The sequence below is a fragment of the Quercus suber genome, unplaced genomic scaffold (genome assembly GCF_002906115.3).
Source record: "Quercus suber isolate HL8 unplaced genomic scaffold, Cork oak 2.0 scaffold_79, whole genome shotgun sequence".
Lineage (NCBI taxonomy): Eukaryota > Viridiplantae > Streptophyta > Magnoliopsida > Fagales > Fagaceae > Quercus > Quercus suber.
The window spans coordinates 1260492-1275789 of record NW_027069544.1 but is presented as its reverse complement, the minus strand read 5'-3'; the positions used below and the strand labels follow the sequence as shown (position 1 = coordinate 1275789).

At 34.8% G+C, this 15298-nt stretch overlaps 1 protein-coding gene across 4 annotated transcripts; it reads right to left on the bottom strand.

The window, feature by feature from the left end:
- Positions 1-4283: 4283 nt before the first annotated feature.
- LOC112016085 (uncharacterized) lies at positions 4284-12088 on the bottom strand. 4 transcript variants are annotated; one of them, XM_065773718.1, is made up of 6 exons: positions 11860-11974; positions 11595-11616; positions 10071-10191; positions 9508-9944; positions 8686-9025; positions 4284-5724 (listed from the first exon to the last, which is right to left on the bottom strand). In XM_065773718.1, exons 3-6 carry the CDS (start codon positions 10176-10178, stop codon positions 4648-4650), a joined length of 1962 nt encoding a protein of 653 aa, XP_065629790.1. In that variant the 5' UTR covers positions 10179-10191; positions 11595-11616; positions 11860-11974; the 3' UTR covers positions 4284-4647. The 4 variants fall into 4 exon arrangements, with proteins under 4 accessions (XP_065629790.1, XP_023904357.1, XP_023904355.1 ...); XM_024048589.2 differs by lacking the exons at positions 11595-11616; positions 11860-11974 and adding an exon at positions 11982-12088; XM_024048587.2 differs by lacking the exon at positions 11595-11616 and having other exon boundaries at positions 11860-11975.
- Positions 12089-15298: the final 3210 nt, after the last annotated feature.

The following is a 15298-nucleotide window of genomic DNA, read 5'->3' as shown; positions in this document are numbered from 1 at the left end:
TGAATGTTAGAGTGTGTTTGACTTTTGCTTATTTCTGATAGTTTATTTGCATAATATTTATCAAAATATATAATTTTAGTATTTTTTTAAGCAAATCTGTAAAAAGCTCTATTATATAAACCTAAAATAGAGACTAACCCAATAACTGACTCAAAACAGAAAATAACTAACTTGCTAATAGCTTTACCCACCTAAATCAGTCGCAAAGACTAAGGGTCTATTTAAGATTTGCTTATTTTACTGAAATTGAAAACTTTTTGTTAAAAATATTGTAAATAAAGATAAAAGTTAGTTGAAATAGTACAATGAAACCTATGAATAGTACCAAAAAGTGTAGTGGGGCAAAAAAATAGTAGCAAAAATAAGCTAAATAGTAAAATAAGCTGGCTTTTTAATCTAGAGCCAAACACACACTAACAAATAGAAACTCAATAGTTAGTGATGAAAAACAGAATCAGTAGGCTGCACAACTCGGCTTTGATGGGCTAAAAGTGGTAGCGAAAACCTGAAAGATAAACAAAATATCAAAGGAGACTGGGGTGGACCGGCCTAAGACCCTCCGATGACTAAGTTAGCATCTTCTCTCGAATGGAGTTCTAACTATATTGGGAGTAAAAATCTCAGAATTTCATACCTTTGTTTGGTTCAGACTGATCCTTATATAGGGAACTTTGGGCCGGTTTATTGGTTCAATAACTTCCCCCAAATTTGTGGAATCCGGACATAACTTCCTCAACGGCTAGAGAAATCATAACTGCCATTGGAAGTTACATACTTGGGAGGAATTGGTGGCGATGAACACGGGTTGATTAACCGCTCTAGAATTTGCGAAGTGTTGCATGGTTGTCCATGTGCAACGCCTATGGACGACTCTTTGTTCTGCCGTCGTGTGGTCGTCTATGTGCAATGCACATGGATGACTCTTTCGACTTGATTACGAGTTTTATTCAATTGGTAAATACTCAAGGACGACATCTCTAGACGAATCCGAGATGGCCTGGTCGTTTGGCTAACTGGTCATTATGGACGACTCCGCTGGACGAACCATAGATGTAATTTTTTGTTATCCCATCAGTTAGACTTAATCATCATGTGAGTGTTGCAATAGTGAGTTAAAACAGAACTAAAATTGTAGCTTTGTTCAATCTCAACTTCACACTACTATCGTTTAGTCCTAAACTGTTGCATCTTGAACTTATTCATCTCTTAGCTTGACATTTTGAGAAAATAAATGGGATATATATATATATATATATATTGATGAATTATAACATCCATAGCATTATCATGGTTTTTAGACCTAGACTATTCAAAGAACCAAAAAATGAAAATGTTCAAGATTTTTAAAGTTTGACCGAAGTCGAACTGTGATTATATCATAATTAATTTAGTAATTAATTAAAATATAAATTAATGTATATTAAATTTGTAAATATTAGCAAAATTGCCTAAAAATATCTATACAAAATGAAACAGACTTTCAAATAAATTTTAATGATATTATAAGGTTAATAGAAAATAATACAACATAAATAAACATGAAAAGAAACTTGTATAATTATCCTTCAAGTAGAAATAATTTTGATTAAATTTTTTTAAAAAACTTTTTATTATTTTAGTAAGTTCCCATGCAAAGTGTTCGAGGGAGAGATTTTTTTTTTTTTTTTTTCATCGGGTTTTGTTTTTTTTGGTATATAGAGAGATTTAAAAAAAGAATATTATTGATGTGGAAAATTATGAGAACTTCAAATCTTACCTGGCAAGCTCTTAGAAAGTCAAAAAAGTAAAAAAAAAAAAATGTTAGAGGCTTCGATTTTATAGTATATATAGATAATGTAATATCTAAAGGTCTGCAAGTGTTTTTCTCTCTTTGGATATGAATGTTAGAGTGTGTTTGACTTTTGCTTATTTCTTATAGTTTATTTGCATAATATTTATCAAGATATATAATTTTAGTATTTTATGAGCAAATCTGTACAAAGCTCTATTATATAAACCTAAAATAGAGACTAACCCAATAACTGACTCAAAACAGAAAATAACTAACTTGCTAATAGCTTTACCCACCTAAATCAGTCGCAAAGACTAAGGGTCTATTTGAGATTCGCTTATTTTACTGAAATTGAAAACTTTTTGCTAAAAGTATTGTAGATAAAGATAAAAGTTAGTTGAAATAGTATAATGAAACCCATGAATAGTACTAAAAAGTGTAGTGGGACCCCAAAAATAGTAGAAAAAATAAGCTAAATAGTAAAATAAGATGATTTTTTTAATCTGGAGCCAAACACACACTAACAAATAAAAACTCAATAGTTGGACTTAATCATAATGTGAGTGTTGCAACTGTGAGTTAAAACAGAACTAAAATTGTAGCTTTGTTCAATCTCAACTTCACATTGCTATCATTTAGTCCTAAACTGTTGCATCTTGAACTTATTCATCTCTTAGCTTGACATTTTGAGAACATAAATGGGATCTATATATATATATTTTTGATGAATTATAACATTCATAGCATTATCATGGTTTTTAGACCTAGACTATTCAAAGAACCAAAAAATGAAAAGGTTCAAGATTTTTAAAGTTTGACCGAGGTCGGACTGTGATTATATCATAATTAATTTAGTAATTAATTAATGTATATTAAATTTGTAAATATTAGCAAAATTGCCTAAAAATATCTATACAAAATCAAATAGACTTTCAAATAAATTTTAATGATATTATAAGGTTAATAGAAAATAATACAACATAAATAAACATGAAAAGAAACTTGTATAATTATCCTTCAAGTAGAAATAATTTTGATTAATTTTTTTAAAAAAACTTTTTATTATTTTAGTAAGTTCCCATGCAAATGAATTATTCTTAAATCACAAGTAAATTTAGCAAAGAAAACAAATTTAGTAAATATTTAATAAATTGAGATAGAGGTGATACAATAAGTTGAGAAATTATAAATAATGTAAGTATAAAATTAATATAATAATAGATCATAGTTAAACACAAGGAGTTCAAGTGGTCTGTTGGTCTATCTTTTTAGTCAAAAAAAAAAAAAAAGTGGTCTGTTGGCTATAATGCTAATCTTTTTTTCGTTTTCTTTTTTGATAGAGTTACAATGCTAGTCTTGGTTCTTAAGCAAGGGTGAGATCTCAGGTTTTACACCCCACAGCACCCAATTCAGTTTATTTTCATCCACTTTTGTTTGCTCTTAAATCCATGATACTCTTTAAATATACCCCAAAAAAAAAAAGGTTTGCTCTGAAATCCAATACACAAATATTATAGAAATATAAAACCTAAACCATTATGAGTTCTATTAACTTTTTGTTTGAGAAAACAAACTTAAATAGCAATTTAAAATCGGAATGGTGTTTGGATATGATTCTTACTGTTGATTCGTTGAACAAGTGATCTTGAATTCTTGATATGAATTTAAATGGAATAGAGAGACCCCATGTATTATTTACATACAAACCAATTGTAGTTCTGTTTGAAACGTTCATGAATTCAGGCTTGCTAGATTGGCTACCTTGGGTATGCACTGGGTCTTAGTTCTAGACTCTAGTCATCTAGGATCGGAGCAGATAAATTCCACCAAGCTGTACAAGACATGGCCAACTTGAACTTCCATTAAAAAAAAAAAATAAACACAAACAAACAAACTTGTATGAGATTGATTTCTTTCGCCATAATTTACAGGAATTAGGGGATTTAAGGAAAGAATAAATATCCATTTTTGCATAGCATACAAATCTGAATTTCTAATAAGTGTTTTATTTTATTTTATTTTTTTATTAAAAAAAAAAAATCACGTAGTTTGTCACCGCTGCAACAAATACATGCATTTTAAAATCAATATGAGAGAAAAATAGAGAAAGAGAAATGCGAGAAGAGGCATACATACACACGAGCAAATCTTGAACTCACCTTAAAATCTTTTTTAAAAAATCTAGTACTCACCTTAAAATAAATACATTAAGAAAAATCTTAAGATTAAATTTATTTATTTATTTTTATAATAGGTGAATAGCAGGGGAAAGGGATGTAAAAATTCAACCCACATAGAACACGACAAAAAATGCTAATACTACTAGACTATCACTTAAACCCAAAAATTAAAACCTACTATGGTGAATAAATAATGCAAGCTTTTCAAAGCATGAAAGAAACTGTAAAACAATGGCATATAAAAACTCATTAAGAACTTCAAGCAAGCAGTTGACTTAAAGGACAATCTTTCAAAAACAAATTGGCAAAAGGATAATGTGCATCATCGAAGATCATCTAATGAACTAAAATTTATTAAATACCCAACATTTGACATATCGGAATTTGTTTTATCACCCAAACATAGAGGGGAATAAAAATGATGACTGAACAGAAATACAGAATGTTTCTGGGCAGAAATTTAGACAGGGAAAAAAGAGAGAAAAAGATACAAGATACACAAACGAGAATATGGTCCCTACCTCTATACAAAGTTGAAAACTGTCTCACTTCCATTCTGATCCAAATAGAGATACAGATATGGACTTTTATGGCACATCATTACAACAACAATATTACACTACAAAACATGTATGGTGTAATCTTTGTGGTGAACCTGTGATTTTAACAACCTAATTGATTATTTATGGTAAGCTACTACATATACATACTGGATCTACCATGACCATCATAAAAAATGTTATCAGCAGGAGGTACCCCAACTGTCTGACTAGAAAAAGTTCGTGAAAATCCTTCACTAGGGGGCATCCTTGGTATCGTTCCAGGATAGGTGGGATAGGATGGATAGGAGGGCTGGGTTGAATTTGTGTATCTAGTGGAAGAAGATAGGACTGTATCCATGAAGGGATCAAATCGTGGCTTCTCAGAAGAATATCTTGACAAAGTCCGACTGGTGAAATATGGGTCAGAAGTAGAAATATCAGATCTAGTCTCCAAGTATGGACTGGTGACAAATCGATCACCTGCAGTTATTGCAACTCCTTTGTTGCGATAATAGTTTGTGGTACTCATGCCTGAATCAAGGAAGTTGCCTTGCATATTAGCTTCCACTGAATAATCAGTTGGCAGCCTAAAAAGCCCAGCACATCCAACAGGAATATCCATCCTGTCCCCAGGGTTCATGGCAGGGACAGAAGGTTTAGCAACAGATCTTCCTTCAATTAAAGGCACCCGATTAAATTTATTTTGCAGTGATACCCTTGCTTGTTTAAGTGAATCCAGCACACTACTCAAACGATCAGATGGTTGATGTGGCACCAACGCATAGTGGTCATTTCGGCTCCCTGAAGTATTGCCCTTTTGGACACTACTCCCAGCAACAGATGAAGTTGAATGCACTGACTGGTTTCCAGGGGAACCATGTGAGTGTGGCTCATTATGCAAGTTATGTGAATATTTATAATGGTAGGTTTCTTGTCTCTCTTCATTTTGCTTCTCCTCCGCCATAGGGAATGCAAATTCTTGAGTGGATGATTCAGAAGCGAAGCTATTCATGTTATTCTGATGCTGTATTCCTCCCATATTAACACTTGAAGGTTGCAGAACACCATTGGGCTGAGCTTTGGGCAATTCTTTAGGGAAGCAAGCATCTCTTACCTCCGACTTTTCCTCTTCAGCATAGGAGGCGACTGTCTCAGCCAGGTGGGGAGCTTGTGCCTTGATGTCATCTCTATCCTCAGTGACATCTGAGTGGTTTCCAGGATCGCAGGAATCCTAAACAATTTATGATCCAGAGTCAAGAACTTAAGATTTGGTGGAAGAAGAATTAAATAAGATGGAAAAAGTAACAAAGAAACTATTTCAAGTACAAATCCAATATATATACATAACTAAATAACTAATACAACTAGGAGAATGATACTTTCTTTTACCTTGCTCATCCCTCATCTTGAGCCAGGGGTAATATGAAACACTTCAGAAGGCTAACGCCTATTAAAGAAGACTTACACCCCATGCACTTCCAGTCCAAATTATGCAAAAGCAAATTGCCTTGAACCTCAAGGGGCATAGCACAATCGAATTGATTGGGGATCACACCTCACGAAGTGAACGTTACTAGTTCAAATATCCCCCTCCCCTTTGCTTGGGGCCAAAACTTAGTTATTTTGAAAAACAAAAACAAATAAAATATAAAAATAAAATAAAATAAAATAACAAAAAAAGGGAAGGAAATTGCCCCATTTATTAAGGCCAGTCAACTTGTGGAGATCAAAGGCTGATGGCCCCAAATGATGTATCTCACGCAAATTAGTCCATGATTATGGATAATGGTAGGTGCCAAAAGGTTTGAGTTGGAAGAGGACAATTACATTGGTCAGGAGGTACTTATTAAGTGCATGAACTATAGATGGTAGTGGCTGTTATAGCAACAGGGGTTGGTGGTAATAGTTGCAGCAGTGAAAGTAGTCAAGAGGACTGTAGTAATGAGTGGTGGCTGAGATAATGGAGGAGGTGTGGTAGCAGTGGTAGTGATTGGGCAAAGGTTCAACCCATACTTTTTTTATTGGTAGATAACAAATGCACCCAGGGGACCCCAAACCCACAACCTCACCCACCACCTTAGTCTTCCAAGAAGAAGAGAGAACATTTGAGCTAAAGTTCATTCGCAAAGGTTCAATGCATACTTGTTTTATTCTCAGAAGCTCGTGTTTCCTAGTACCACTTTTTAAATTAAGAGAATATATTTGGAATAAGAATCACTCAAATGCGAGAACCCTTAAAGAATTACAAATGGACACTCATGATGTCAAAAAAATCATCGGTAGAACTACAGGACAAATTGTTTCAAAATAAACACAGCAATATATTACCAAACATGTCTTTTGGCAATGTCATCCATACTCTGGAACAAGAGTACAACATATAACAAGACCAGTCCCATATGCTCTAAACCTTCCTCCTTTTTTTTAGTTGGAGGGAGGGTGTAGAGGAAGTAAATTTTGAATCCAATCTCTATCATATACATAAGTAACTATGATTTTAACCAAAAATATAAAGCTCCCATGTGACAGCTACACTAACAGACATAGGAGTGCACTAGTGCATGCATACATACCCACACTCACACACCCCCACACCACCCACTCACCCACCCACAATATCATATTCTCATTAGCAAAAAAATCGCAAAAACATTGATCTCAAATTCTCAATACTTTTTTCTTTAAGATTTTCCTATTCACAAGGGAGATGGGACATTTTACGTAAGGATAAATTTAAATCAACATTTCTTTTTTCCTAATGACCAAAAATATACATAATGTCATTAGGCATCAGCATTATATACATTAACTTACAATATACTATTACTATTTACCACAAGGAAAGCAATAAGAAACAAAAAATCAACTAGAACTAAGTATCTCAATGACAATCACATTGCACAAATAGAAGACATTACAAAAGCTTTTAAAGCCAACACAGTTCAAATTCTTATTTTTTTTTTTTTTTTTTTTTGGGATAGGTAACAAACTGTTTGGGCTTCTGTTCAAGCTGGAGGATTAGGGATTAGAAAGCTGTTGGTTTTTCAAGATTTTACTTGGCAATGGTTGTGTGCATAAGCGGAGAAGAGAGATGCATGATGGGGGAAGGTGAGAGATGAAAAAAGAAATGTCCCTTCCTAGGGCAGATGGTGTTCAGACGTAGTAGGGGATTCTTACAGAGTGTCTATGGAAACACATTAGAGGTGTTCGGAAAACTTTGTTAGATTTGCAAGGTTTGAGGTAGATGATGGTACCAGGACTCATTTCTGGCATGCTTGCTGGAAAGGAGATTCACCTTTCTTGGGCAGGTATCTTGAACTCTTCATGATTGCCAGGGAGAGGGATGGACAAGTGGAAGATTACATAAGTGATTAAATGGAAGCCTATATTCCTGGAAGCAATTTAGTATTACTCCATGAAATCTACAGAACACTTCCTGCATACTCATATTCTGTTAAAATTAGAAAGGAGGGAGCAGATAAAATGATTTGCAGAACAAGTGGATTTCAGGTTAAGAGCTACAAGGGGTTGAAATCCGGGGGGTGGGGGTAAGGGAATAAGAACTCTGCCACATGGTGCTTTCTCATGTGGACCACTGAGTTGGGGAAAATTCTGAGAGGATAATTTGAGGATGCATGGCAAAATAATTCTGGATAGGTGTTGTATGTGAAAGTTGAATAGAGAGTGCACAAAACAATTATTTTACACTGCAAAAATGGCACAGGAGTTGTGGACACTAGTTTTATATCTATTCTTGGGTGATGTCGAGTTCAGTAGATTACCTTTTGGCAGGATGGAAAAAGGAAATTGGTAAGCATAATAATGGGGAGATTTAGCTATGTTTAATGTGGAGAATTAGAATTTGGAGAGAAAGGAACATACTCACTTTTTAGGGGAAAGGCTTCCCGTTCTTTCTCTTCCCTGAGCTTTGTTAATTTGCCAGCTCATACGAATTTTATATAATAGTCTTGGATTTTTTTTTTTTCTATTAGCTTTTGCTTTGTATTCTATGTTTGTAATCCTTTTTGCATTTCTTCATTGAATTAGTTACTTGTTAAAAAAAAAAAAAGTATAAAACTAAACAAAACTTTGTATAGCATACAAGTGACACTAAAAATATGAGGCAGAAGCAGAACCATCCAATGAGTTCTAGTTCATATTAAATGGCTAAAAGGGCTCTAATGAAGCATACCGGTGTACTACTGTTATTTTCTCTGAACTTCTCTTCCCATTCTCTTTGAGCTTTTTCCATTTCTTCATATTGGCCAATGAGTTGTGCTTGATCTTCTAGTGCTTTTTCCATATCTCTGTCTCTTCCATATCCATTGCAATCAAGGTCATTATCTCCTATGTTCCTATGATTTTCTAAGCAACCTGGAAGTGGACCGTCTTGTACAACTTTCTCTTGGATTTTAGAACTTTCTTTCAGCACACCATTTGAGCAAATTGGAAAACCTTCTGAAGAGGTGGCCACTCCATTTTCTTCAGAACCAACCTTCACAGGCTTCGTTTTAAACTCCTCAACAACAGATCTGGGAACACAAGAAAAACAAACATAAATTTCTTCAGTACACAGGTAGTGAATTGTTGAGAACTAAATAGGAATGAGAAAATACATGGTGTACATTCAAAACTTGACAAGAACTAAGAGAGTTGGAACAGAATCCAACCACCAGATGAACGAAATTAGTCAATTAAACAAAGAGTAGTATAGTTATAATCTTCCTTTTGCTCAATGGATTTCCTTGTTATGTATTACTTTGCACAGATGTCAAATAGAAACTTTATGAGCATGATGATGTTGAAACTAACAAAATGTTTTAGATGGTGTCAGGGTTGCACAAGAACTACAAGCTAATAAAGCATATACTGTTTTAAACAAAAGATGGCAAAACCGCATTAACACTTACAAACTTAATAATAACTTTCTTATGTTGATCAAATGAGGGAAAAAGAAAATACATATTCTTATTTTTAATTGGAAAAAACAAGAGAAAAAGGAAAATGAACTGACCCTGCCTCTCTGCGTCTTATCTGGCGGCATGATTTACCTAAGTGATGTTTTGGGGAAGAAGAATCTGTGGAAGCCAAACTGCTCCTTCTTCTCATAGAAGAGTCCTTGTACTTCTGAAAAGAACGTGGAGAATCATTGCGGCCTTTCCAAGACAAGCTTCTTCCACGTACTGGAGAAGAATCAAGGTCAGAACATGAAAGATCCCCTGATTTATTTTGTCTGACTTTTGAATTGAAAGAGCAGTGCTCCTCTTCTTTTGCAGACTTATGAACCACTTTGGATTCATGGGAAGTTTCTTCCTCTGAGCTCAAATCATATTCCTCAGAAACATCACTTAACCCTTGGCTTTCCAAAATGGCAAGAACATCTACTGTTGCCTTCTCAGCTCTCTTTCGTTGAAGAGTCACAATCTTTAGCTGTTCCTCCAATTCTGCCACCTAATTTATAAAAATAACCAACATTTCAGGATGACAAACAGATTGATAGAGAGAGATAGCAGTTCTTCACTCAGAAGGTCAAAAAAAGTTAACTCCACAGAGTGCAGAAAATACATTAAAACATACCCTTTTTGCCAGTTCGTCAACTCTCTGCCTTGCACTTCTTGAGACAGATCTTTCTGACAGCAATCTTGCCCGAAGGAATTCAACAGTCATCATAGATGAGTCCTCCATGCCAGAATTTGTTCTGATAAACAAGAAGCCTCCCAGTTAATTATATATATATATATATATATATAAAATCCCAAAACCATTTTACATAATACAAAATACCTACATAATTTACACATGACACTTTGCGTTCAACCTAAAACATGGATGCCTTGTGTGCATATGCATCCATGTGTATATATCAAGCATTGAAACCATATGTTACTTAAATAATTGAATAGAACCACATATAACTTCTTTTCTTTTGACAATTCAATAGTTGGGGCTTGGGGGATTAAAACCATGGACATCTACATTGGAAACACTAGGAGATGCCAATTGAGCTACAAGACTCTTGGCACAAACAACTTCTTTTCTCACTGATCTTTCATAAATAAGAATCAAACCAAGCTTCACTTTATTAAGCAATCTAGCAGGTGGTTTACAATCCTTCTCAATGAATTCTTTTTACTTACCCAAAATAAATAAATAACCAACCAACCTCAAAATAATCCAAACACTAAATACAATTTGTTTCAATGAGAAACACTAGGATCTCTCATATATCTAACATGAAAGGATATTCTTTCCATCATGAATCTAGCTAACTGAGAAGATGCCATGTGATAAATCCGTCTAAAGCTTCACCTTAGGATCTTCTCTAATTATCAACATAAAAATAAACAAGAAAATTTTTGACTACTACTTTTAAAACAAGCAGAAAACTGATAGGGATTCAATCATAAATCTAGAAGAAACAAACAAAGAACCAAAGTAAATGAAAAGTGGAAAGAACAGCTTAATTTACCAGCTTGAACAAAACCCTGATACTCTAGCTACACAGTTTGAGAAATTCCTAATTAACAAATTGCAAAACAATCACCACCAAAAAGAATCTGAATTCCCAAATTGTTTATATTTAAATGGATACATTCTCTATCACTCTAACCAATAGTCAGAAAAGGGGATTGAATTTCAAATCTTCTAGTTGGAGCTTGAAAGAATAGACTTTCACCTCAATCAACCCAAGCAGTAGCACGAACTCAGTTGATCACATCCTAAACAATAAAAAATCTATAATTTCAAAGTTTAGTTCTTTCATTTTCCAACATTTCCTTAGCAATTCAATCAAGCTGTAAGCAAAAACCAAAATCCAGACACTCCAAAGGACAACTATATGATTTTAGAAACTATTAAAACCACAAAATTACACAATCCCAATTGATCCTCAAGTTCAAACTTTCAATTTCCTAACTTCTCCTTAGCTTTCTCAGAAGCCAAACATAAACCAACAGAAGCCTAGTACAAACAAACACTTCCAACAACAACAAAAAACACACATAAAAACAAAACCCAGACTCCAAAAACACTTCAATCATGTAAATCCGTAACTAAAAGCACCAAAAACAAAGAAATGAAAGAGACCCAGATGATGATTACCTCTGATCTTGCTCTTCCTGGTCTGGATTAAGCATTATCAAACAGAAAAAAAAAAAAAAAAATCAACCTCAAACCCACCAAAACCCCAACTTCAAAATTCACTCTCTGCAACAAAGAAAGACAGAAAATGACTCTGAAGAAAGAGCATAAAGCAGAAGAGAAAAGAACAAAACAGAACCCAAAATGTGTGATTCACATAAAATAAAATAAAATAAAAGCTATAGAGAATTTTTGAAGTTAGTAGTAGTAGTAGTTTTGGTCCTACCTCAAAAGGAAAACTCCATGAAACAGAACCGAGGACTTTTACTTTCACACAGAAAAAGAGAGAGAGAGAGAGAGAGAGAGAGAATCTGGTCCGTTGAGAATGAAGACAGGAAGCTTCTTTACCTTTTCACTCCACCATCCGCAAAACATAATAAATTTTGGGCCAAACAAAACCCACACTTCCTGTCCAATACGCTCTCTTTGCTTTGATTTCTCTGTCTCCCTTTGTTTTTGTTTTTGTTTTTGTTTTTGTTTTTGTTTTTTGTTTTTCATTTTTAATTTCTTCTTTTTTCTTTTTCTTTTTTCCATTATTCATAAGGAAAAAAAAAAAAAAAAACTTCTTTTTTTTCCTTTGAAAAAAGTTAAAGCTTTTTTTCTGGGATTTCGATTTTACTTTTCATTGTTGGTCAAACTACACTCTTTAACTTTTCCAATGAGTTAAAAGTAGACCCGAAAACCAGAAAAAATGTTTCTAGAAAATTGAAACAGAACTATTTTGTAGGGCTACTGCCAAATAAATTTAATAAAAAAAAATCTCTTTTCTTTTTTGGGAAAGTTAACAGATGTACATTTCATAAGTATGAGTACTTATAAAGTGTAAAAGATAATAATCAGAGTTTAAGTTTTTAAGAGAAAATTTTAGAAGCTGTTTGGTAAGAGTATTTAAATATAGTTTTTTTTTTTTTTTTGTAATTCATAAAATGGTAGGTCTCATACTTAAATTTATTATTTGGCTAATATTTTATAAATACAATTTTCAAAAACTATATCATCACAACTTCATCCTCTCTCCTCTTAAGGTACCACTCCCCTTCTTCACAGTACTTCAAACTCACATTATTGGGTATTCCATAGTCGACAATGAATTTGTTCATCATCTCGTCGGACTCAACCAACTTCTTAAACTTACCCATTCCCTAAAGATGACTAAAAGTTCTAAAAGAAGAAAAGGAGGAGTAAAATCAAGGAAATTTGGGGTCGCTAGAAAAAGAAGACTTACAGAAGTATGGCGATTCTCTTCAGGAAGAGTGCAAGTTGAACTAGACTCAAGTCATACGCATCAATGGTGGTAAGTGCGAAAGTGATGAAACCAGGCGGTTCAAACAGGTACTTATACTCCCCCTTAGGTTCCCCAAATGTAACCGCTTGTTCATAAAAGCAAGAGATCATACCGTTGAAAGTGGGAAACGTGGTGCCGTCAAAATTTAATGCGGGCACCCATTAAGTCTTAAAACGCCTAAAACGCGAATCGGGCAGTCAAAGAGCCGCCAGCATTAACACGAACCGAAGTGGGGCGACTCGTCTAGAGGGCCCGCAGGTATCAAAACCCTCCTCCCCGTCCGAGGGAACGTGCAGCAGGGTTTTGAGCAGCTATTGTGGGGCCCGTGGGCCTGATAACCTCGGCCCATCGGGTAGCAGGCCCAAGGCCCATGCCGAGGAACACTGATTATTCAAGGCTAAATTGGGGAAAGCCTCTTTTCCCAATCCACGCCAAGAACCTCCTCATCCTCGGCCTGACAAGGGTATTTTCGAGAAAGACCAAGGCCAAAGTAAGCTGTCACCCTCGCATTTAATGCATTCACCTAACCCCCCTGGCCGCATTAATGGGGATATAACCCCTTAGCAGGGCAATATTGATCAGAGTGAACCACTCGAGTACTGATAGGGCCTCTGATGGGACGGACGACCAGAAGAGAGGCAAATGAATGATCAACAGATGGAATAAGGAGATAGGAAGATGAAGACTATATAAGGAAAGCAAGTAAAGTAAAAAAGGGGGGGGGGGAAAGAGAAGCAAAAGGCCTCCTCAGCCCATAGCCGAGGAGCATCCTCCCAGTTGTAAAGAAACTCTAAGTATCTTTTTATAAATGAGAGTTCATGCTTGATGAACGACGACCAGCGCCTAAACCTTTAACCCACTCTCTATAAATTTATTGTTTGGGCTTGATTGGGCTGAAAACCCATTCATACTCAGGGTCAATCCAAACTGAGTCCCCACAACACCTTTTTATATTTCTCTAAAAAAGTAATATAAAAACTTTCCTAAAATAGTTTATTAGTAATTGCCATAAGGATAACAAGACTAATTCGTTTTTATTCAGCAAAAAAATATCTTTCATTTTTCTTTTTTGTTAAGAAAAGATTAATAAGATCTGTTGTTATTCAATAAAAAGCCATACAATAGTTACTTCATAATAACTCACATTAACAGACTTTAAAAAAAAAAAAAAAAATTGCTACTTTTACACTATATTTTTCATTTTGGAGGGGGAAAAAAAAAGCTACTTTTACACTTATCTATAAACTTTGATTGACCAATTATTATTTATTGTATTTATTGTACTAGTTTGTTACTGTTTAGTGTTCAAAGAATAAAAGTTAGTATTGTGGGTTTCAGTTAGCTCAACTGGTAAAGTTTTGATAGTTATATAAGAGATTTGGGGTTAAATCCCTGCTTACACCAAAAAACTGATTGGTATCTTGATTTGATAATAAAGAACTACCACCAAAACCGGAAGCCATAAGTTGAAACTCTTTAAAAAAAAAATTAAAAGTTAGTATCAAAATAATTGTATTTCTTTTTTAAACCAACGACTTGCTATTACTATTAGTTGACTTGCTCTTAAGTGAATTAAAAGAATTGCCGACCCTAAGGCCTGAGTAGAATAAAGGAAAAAAAAGTCAGTTTATTTATTGTACATGTTGTCCAATTATTAAATGAATTTAGGTTAGTTTGTTCTTTGACATGGTTTTGAAAATCTATGGGGACGGCAGTATAGTTCTATTTTTTTTTTCTATGCTTACTGATGATGCCGAAGATCTCACCAGTGAGTTGCACGACGCTTGTGCGCTCAAAAACAACACCTGCACAACAAAAAGGAAAGGACCTCACAGAGAGCACCGGTGTGGTGCCGGCCAAATACCCTCCGAAGGTCAAGTTAGAACTTCTTTCAACTCTAGAGTGCTAGAGAGAGGTTAATTATGCGTACCTCGGCTCATGAGGGTATTGGGGTTTTTATAGTAGTAGTGGGTGGACCCTTTTTCCTTGGAGTAGAAGTTTTTTCCTTGTAGGAATCCTTATGCGCGTAGATTGCGGAATCCTTTCCTTATAGGACTCTGATACTGGGCGTGGAATACAAGCAATTTCTAAAACCCATGCGTGATGACCAAGTTATGGTCTTCACAGAACCGTCAGCCTTTAAGGCGTCAGCCTGTCCTTCCCTTCAGCTAAGCTAGTGTCAGCCTTCATGCTTCGTTCAGTAACCTAGGGGCTTCAAATTGCCGTCAGTTGGACTTGGGGGCTTCAGCCCGTCAGTTTCGTCTTGATCTAGTCAGTATGCATCTCATTACGTTTATCTTTCGTCACAACTTGACCCGTCAGCCAGAACAGAAGCTGACGGGTTAAGTTCATGGTACCTGTTATAATTCTTCTATATCAG

Bases quoted from the DNA above. Each gene is read 5' to 3' on its own strand.
- LOC112016085 (XM_024048588.2), bottom strand. From the start codon at position 11,629: ATGCTTAATCCAGACCAGGAAGAGCAAGATCAGAG. The intron at 10,192-11,594 runs GTAATCATCATC...CTTGTTTATCAG, and splicing joins CAGGAAGAGCAAGATCAGAG to AACAAATTCTGGCATGGAGG. The intron at 9,945-10,070 runs GTATGTTTTAAT...TTTATAAATTAG, and splicing joins TTGACGAACTGGCAAAAAGG to GTGGCAGAATTGGAGGAACA.